Below are 7,606 nucleotides of genomic sequence, written 5' to 3'. Positions count from 1 at the left end.
GTCAGTGTAGCTAGTCTTTGTGTCAATTTTTTTAAATGATTGTTTTAAAACATTATTTTGGTATTATTAACATGTAATAGTCTTCCTCATTTGTAATTCAGGCCTCCAGCCGTTAATTGTTCTGAAGTATTGCTCGTGGCCTTCAGCCGACAAATAATTTGACTTCTTTCTTAATAAGGTCTTCAGCCGTTAGTGTAGCTTGTGTTACATTCATTTTTTTAAAATTATTGGTTTAAAAAATTATTTTTGTATTTTTAACGTGTAATTGTCTTCCTCATTCGTAATTCATGCCATCAGCCACTAATTCAAAAATGGTTCAAATGGCTCTCAGCACTATGGGACTTACATCTGAGGTCATCAGTTACCTAGAACTTAGAACTACTTAAACCTAACTAAGCTAAGGACATCACACACATCCATGCCTCAGGCAGGATTCGAACCTGCGACCGTAACGGTAAGGGACCGATGACCTTTGTAGTTTGGTCCCTTTAATCCTCAAACCAACCAACCAACCAACCGTAACGGTCGCGCGATTCCAGACTGAAGCGCCTAGAACCGCACGGCCACTCCGGCACCTAAGCCACTAATTGTTCAAGAGTATTGTTCGTGGCAATCACCCGACAAATTATTTGAATTCTTTCTTAATAAGGCCTTCAGCCATCAGTGTAGCTTGTGTTTCAGTCAGTTTTTTTTAAAGTGATTGTTTTTAAAAAATTATTTCCTTAAATAACGTGTGTGTCTTTACTGTGCAACCAACGGTAACTGATTAGTCCCTGTTCACACCTTTTCCTGTTTTCCCTAAGTCCCACGTTTCACTGTTGTATTCCTATAATATTTTTCTTGTTCTGATGTATTACATCTTTGTAGATGCTCGACAGTGGTACATCAGGTGAAATTGCAACACCGCAATAAAAGCTGTTATTGCCAAAAACAGAAAATGGCGTAATTTAAAGTATTCACAGAGACTGTGGACGCAGAGTAAAAGAAGTTAATGCAGAAGAAGTTAACTAAAATTTCGTTGTTTCGCTATCCTTACAAGATTTGTAATTTTAGTGGTCTGCAGTATATGTAGATCTAGAAATAGCAGAGAAATCTTGCATTAGGTATGGGACCTACATTGCTGTTTTCTGCTTCTGTTTTTCAGGAAGCAACAGCGTCAGTACTACCAACAGCTGCCACTGCAGGAGCCATCTCCCATGGTACCCGTAAGTAATATTCACCACCTTTTTTTTAAAGTGACGCACAAAGTACCATCTGCAATTTTTGTCTGAGTGTTTAAACCAAATCCGAGCTGTGTTGATTCGGGCCAAAAATGGTGTCATCATGAAATATGTCAGAGTTTGTAGTCCCGTTGTCGTGCACTTAACAGAGGTCCAACCTTTTCTGACTCAGTGGCTTTACTATAGGCGACGCGTACATAAGATACTTTCCTTAATAGCTCAGATTTTATTCGATTGTCTTGCTTACAGAATTTCTACTGTGGAGGACAAATCTGTATAATTGAACAAACAATATAATATTATCCTGCTTCACAGGAAAGACAGACAAGACAAAAAAAATCTGTAGAGCCACCTACCTTTTTCCCAAGAAAGATATTCACGAAAAATACCGCAAGTCCACAGAAAAATGAAACATTAGCTTTTAATCAGACAAAGGAACAAACTACTCTTTTTTTAAATCTGTGAAAAACGGTTGACAATACTGAGGAGACGGAAATAATTTTTCGTGTTAAATTTTGCGTGTGGAAAAAAGTTTTAGTTTGGAACTTGTCAAATTTTACTACAATTCATTAATTCTATTTCCTGCTAAATAGTCTTGTAAGTACAGACTGCATGTGTTTATGTTTTTTTTTCAGAAAAAGCTTTTATTGTTTGTGCAGCCTCTTTCTCGTCACTAAATTGTTCAATATCGCCCATCGTTTTATTCATTTTGTTGTACCAGACGAAAATACATTCCTTGTGAGAATGGTGGGCTCTGTTCTTCGCTCTGGGAGCAGACTGAGTGGATACTACAACACATGAAATGTTGTGTACTTTATTGTAACATAGATAAGAAGAATATTAAACTTTGTACAGTCCTTATGCAAACACAATTTTTTTATATATTTACCCAAACATGTTTCGTCATCCATATGTCATCTTCTGTGGGTCGAATTTTATTTCTGTGAAGTACAATACCAAATTTATAATGATGTATCTATTATGGGCCTGAGAATTACTATATGTGCATTTTGCTTTGTTTTATTTAGATGTTGTTGTTGTTGTTGTGGTCTTCAGTCCTGAGACTGGTTTGATGCAGCTCTCCATGCTACTCTATCCTGTGCAAGCTTCTTCATCTCCCAGTACCTACTGCAACCTACATCCTTCTGAATCTGCTTAGTGTATTCATCTCTTGGTCTCCCTCTACGATTTTTACCCTCCACGCTGCCCTTCAATGCTAAATTTGTGATCCCTTGATGCCTCAAAACGTGTCCTATCAACCGATCCCTTCTTCTAGTCAAGTTGTGCCACAAACTTCTCTTCTCCCCAATCCTATTCAATACCTCCTCATTAGTTACGTGATCTACCCACCTTATCTTCAGCATTCTTCTGTAGCACCACATTTCGAAAGCTTCTATTCTCTTCTTGTCCAAACTGGTTATCGTCCATGTTTCACTTCCATACATGGCTACACTCCATACAAATACTTTCAGAAACGACTTCCTGACACTTAAATCTATACTCGATGTTAACAAATTTCTCTTCTTCAGAAACGATTTCCTTGCCATTGCCAGTCTACATTTTATATCCTCTCTACTTCGACCATCATCATTATTTAGATGCTCATCTTGAAATTACATCGCTAAATGAACTACATTATTATACATCGATTTTTGTGCCTTTATTCGTCGTTATTTGACGGCATGTCATCTGAAAACTAGCCATCAAGAAAATTATTGTTGTTCACAAATACATGATAATTTCCTTCATGGCTAGTTTGCAGATGACATGCTGTCAAAAAACGACGAAAGGGGGTCAAAAAGCGATGTATAATAATGTATTTCATTTAGCGATGTAATTTTAAGATGAACGTCTAAATAAAACAAAGCAAAATGCACATATAGTAATTCTCAGGCCCATAATAGATACATTATTATTAATTTGGTATTGTACTTTACAGAAATAAAATTCGACCTATGAAGATGACACATAGGTGTCGAAATATGTTGGGGTAAATACGAAAACAAAATTGTGTTTGCATAATGCTGCTTTTCAAAACAACCCAATTTTTAAATCGCAAACACGGAAAAATATCAAGAGGAGCTTCAAACCTTAGTAAGATGAATTTGTACAGTCCATTTCCTGGGGAATGTCACAAGTATTTACAAATGTTACGGCAAGAAAAAAGGAACAAAAGTGAGATAGTTTTAATACTTTCATCCTTCTTTACCTCCTCTGCATTACTGCAGATGACGTGTCACTGAGCACATTTGTACTGTGCATGCAGTACACGTGAGGTGCCTAGTTGTTTCCACTGCCCTGTGTGGAATTCATAAGTTCTTGTACAGTTCACTAACCTGCTGTCTTCATGATGATGATGTCCCCGGCGCGGAAAACAGCACGCAGGTCGTGGATTCTTTTTCTTGAGGCTGAAATTAACTTCGCAAGGAACTGCTGCTACGAATAAACTATAACTCATTTGGGATGCCACTCGCGTTTTTATTGATATAGACACGAGAAACTATCCTTGATCACAACGCATTGAACATATCTTTCCACAGTCATTATATCTGGCTAAAGTAACTTGAAATACATCCTGCCACAGACAACATGTCTGTCTACTGGAACCGTCAGAACTGGAGAATAAAATTACATGAATCAAATACTACTATTACAGACAACATGTCTGTACCTAGCGACGGTCGGAACTGTAGTAAATAAAATTGCATGAAACAAATACTGCTATAACAGACAGCGCCAGTTCTGCAAGGTTCGCAGGAGAGCTTCTGTAAAGTTTGGAAGGTAGGAGATGAGATACTGGCAGAAGTAAAGCTGTGAGTACCGGGCGTGAGTCGTGCTTCGGTAGCTCAGATGGTAGAGCACTTGCCCGCGAAAGGCAAAGGTCCCGAGTTCGAGTCTCGGTCGGGCACACGGTTTTAATCTGCCAGGCAGTTTCATATAAGCGCACACTCCGCTGCAGAGTGAAAATCTCATTCTGGAGACAACATGTCTGTCTACTGGAACGGTCAGAACTGGAGAGCCGGACTGCTCGAGACACTTCGCGCGCCAAGCCAGCAAGGCGTGACCCGAACGCCACCGAAGTGCATCGGCAGTAATATCGTCAGTCTTTTGTTTTAGTAATACTTTGATTTTAATAATTTTGAAATGACTGATTGATAGCTGGCTGTTGAGAGGTATTTATTTTAAAAAAATGAAGAAATTTGGATGACAGGTTTAATTAATAATAGCAACTAAAGTTTAACGTTTTGGCGCCCTACCGCCGAACACAGCAGCCAATCACAGAGCAAGCAGCATGATGCAGGCGGTCTTTCTCACGGGAATGGTACCGAATCTAACATCTGTCACCGGTACCTCATCCCACATTGCGTCATCTCTCTGCTTCTTGCATCTCCACTGCCCTGGGAATAGCTTCCTGGAGCCTAATATGATGGCTGAATAAGCCAGAAATATTGCACTGTCTCTGAACATTAGCGAACCACCCAGTACAGACAAAATACAAGTCTCTCACTCAGGACACATTTAACATTAACTTTCACGTTGAGGTCTGCCTAATACGTCGGACACACAGATGGCGATGCTCTCTCCTCAGTCGACGATAGCCGACTAGGGCAGAGCGGTCCGGTGCTCTGCCATAAGTAGAAGAGCCGATGCGGCGGCGTGCCGAAAGATCTGTGGGCGTGGCTACGCCGGGGTCGCTCATTCGTCGATGCGGCTTGCAGTGTCCACCATCTGTTTCGGTTGCGTTTGCGAGGTACTAACCTCGCTTTGGCACTTCGGACGACGCCACACGTTTCACCATTCGAATGCACATCTCAAAATAGCTGCACATACGTTTCGTCTTGTTCCGCGTTTATATTGTATTGAAGAATGCAGTTGTAGTGATGATTTCATTGTCAAAATGTGGTCGTCATCTACGCCGATGCAGTTCTTCGACGTCTGAACGATGTCGCAAATGCATCTTCGCCTGTCACAACCGGATATACACACCGCCATCATCGACTGCAACGAATTCATTCAGAGGTTGTCAAAGACGGCAGGGGATAACTTCTGTGGTACTAGAGGGAGCAGTAGAGGGTAAAAACCGTAGGGGAATACGGAGTTTGGAATACATCCAGCAAATAACTGACGACGTTAAGTTGCAAGTACCACTCTGCCAAGGGGACCACGCCCACTCGTGACCAACGGTTTCATGCAAATTTACGCTGCATGCAGAAATGGCCAGAAATGAAAGTGTCGGAAGTTGAAGCTCCGGATGAAGAAGCATTTAGAAAACAAATTGTCCAGGTGCGATTAGGACTTGCGCGATGAGGGTTCCGTACAGTCTTAATTATGTATGGAAACAGATTAACTATTTCATTAATCGACAATCTCGAACGTTTTTGCCTGTTGTCGACACTGATTCTGACAAAATATTGGTTCCAGAGATTCCAAGACTTTCGAGGATGTTCAAATTTCAAGTTTGAAGTTGGATAACAAAAGACGAAAGAAATATTTTTTCTTGTGATGTAATTACAAATCATTACTTTTCGGGTTTTTTCTTTAATTCTTTTTTAAACCTTATTTATTGCCAAATTTCATCATTCTATACCGACGATACCTGACCTCTAGCTTTCGATGAGTGAGTTTGCGGGTATCTGCATTGACTTAGGTTCAGAATATTACACCGCCAAGGGACCGTAGGGCCTACTATGTCACTTAAATTTGGATTTGGTAGGTCTACCTTTACCAGAGGGAAAGAGTTTTTGACAGACAAGAAGGTGATCCTATAAGGGTTCCGTTTTTACTGATTGAGGTACGGAACCCTAAAAATAACATTTATGGGCGAGGCGCAAGCATTTACGTTAGCCTCCACGCAGCGATAAAAGTGCAGAACCGAAATCCGAGGGTTATTAGATCGAATTCCTTGGCGGAAATTTTTTCATTTTTGTTGTCAATTCTTGCTTTACTTGCACTGCAAATAAATCGAAATAAGCTCGAATATATTGCATTTATTAAGATTTTTATGAAAAGCATGAAAAGGGAAATGAAAATTTGCTATTGCAAATAAATTTCCTAGATAGGGTTTCCCTTAAATGCACCCCGCTAGTGGAAAACTGTGATGTCTGTTTTTATCTTCAGGTGAAGAACTTAATCAAAAAGCTTCAAGACGTCTCATCTCACCGAGAGAATCACATCCCGAGAAGACTGCCTCACAAGACGTTCCATGGGGCATCAATAGTTATCCTCGTCAATATATGGCGAAATGACGCGTTGCACATGGTTTGCTGTCGAACTGTTCCATGAGAGAGAACCTTTTATGAGTATAAACTTTATTGTTTCTCTACAGAAACACTAAAACTACGACGTAATTTTAAAAATGTTGCGTTTATGTCGTTCGCCAGAGGGCGTAAAAATTGCTGTTTCCGCATGTTTTTACGATGAATATCGCTCCAGCACGTTTAAGTCATCAACGGTAAAATAATGAAAGTATCTAACTTTATAGGAGTACAACAAGTTATCGTGTACGCCTTACAATCCTTACCTGAAAATTTATTTGTAATGCCAAACTTTCCCTTGCCCTTTCTTTTCGCGCGTTTTATGAAGATCTTAATAAATACAGTATACCAAGCGTCATTTCGGTTTATTTACAGTGCAAGTAACATAAAAATTTAAAATATAAAAATTTCAATAATTCTCATTATGGACTTGAACCCACGACCATTGGATTACCGTTGCGCTAATCACTGCCCAGCGTCTAGGCTAACTTAAATGGCTCATGTCTTCCTCCACCTACGCCAAAAATGCAATTTGTAGATTTGCGTACCTGAATCAGTAAAAACAGAATCCTTATACACTCCTGGAAATGGAAAAAAGAACACATTGACACCGGTGTGTCAGACCCACCATACTTGCTCCGGACACTGCGAGAGGGCTCTACAAGCAATGATCACACGCACGGCACAGCGGACACACCAGGAACCGCGGTGTTGACCGTCGAATGGCGCTAGCTGCGCAGCATTTGTGCACCGCCGCCGTCAGTGTCAGCCAGTTTGCCGTGGCATACGGAGCTCCATCGCAGTCTTTAACACTGGTAGCATGCCGCGACAGCGTGGACGTGAACCGTATGTGCAGTTGACGGACTTTGAGCGAGGGCGTATAGTGGGCATGCGGGAGGCCGGGTGGACGTACCGCCGAATTGCTCAACACGTGGGGCGTGAGGTCTCCACAGTACATCGATGTTGTCGCCAGTGGTCGGCGGAAGGTGCACGTGCCCGTCGACCTGGGACCGGACCGCAGCGACGCACGGATGCACGCCAAGACCGTAGAATCCTACGCAGTGCCGTAGGGGACCGCACCGCCACTTCCCAGCAAATTAGGGACACTGTTGCTCCTGGGGTATCGGCGAG

General features: G+C 41.3%; 1 protein-coding gene across 1 annotated transcript in view; it reads left to right on the top strand.

The window, feature by feature from the left end:
* Positions 1-1,149: 1,149 nt before the first annotated feature.
* The window catches only part of LOC126210003 (apoptosis-stimulating of p53 protein 2-like), a 664,157-nt gene continuing 657,700 nt past the window's right edge, over positions 1,150-7,606 (top strand). Inside the window, exon 1 of the mRNA XM_049939110.1 lies at positions 1,150-1,205. Within this exon, the coding sequence (XP_049795067.1) occupies positions 1,197-1,205 (9 nt within the window). The 5' untranslated portion in view covers positions 1,150-1,196. The remainder of the gene's footprint in view (positions 1,206-7,606) is intronic.

Source organism: Schistocerca nitens, chromosome 10 (assembly GCF_023898315.1).
Source record: "Schistocerca nitens isolate TAMUIC-IGC-003100 chromosome 10, iqSchNite1.1, whole genome shotgun sequence".
Taxonomy (NCBI): Eukaryota; Metazoa; Arthropoda; class Insecta; order Orthoptera; family Acrididae; genus Schistocerca; species Schistocerca nitens.
This window is presented reverse-complemented; position numbering and strand designations above follow the sequence as displayed.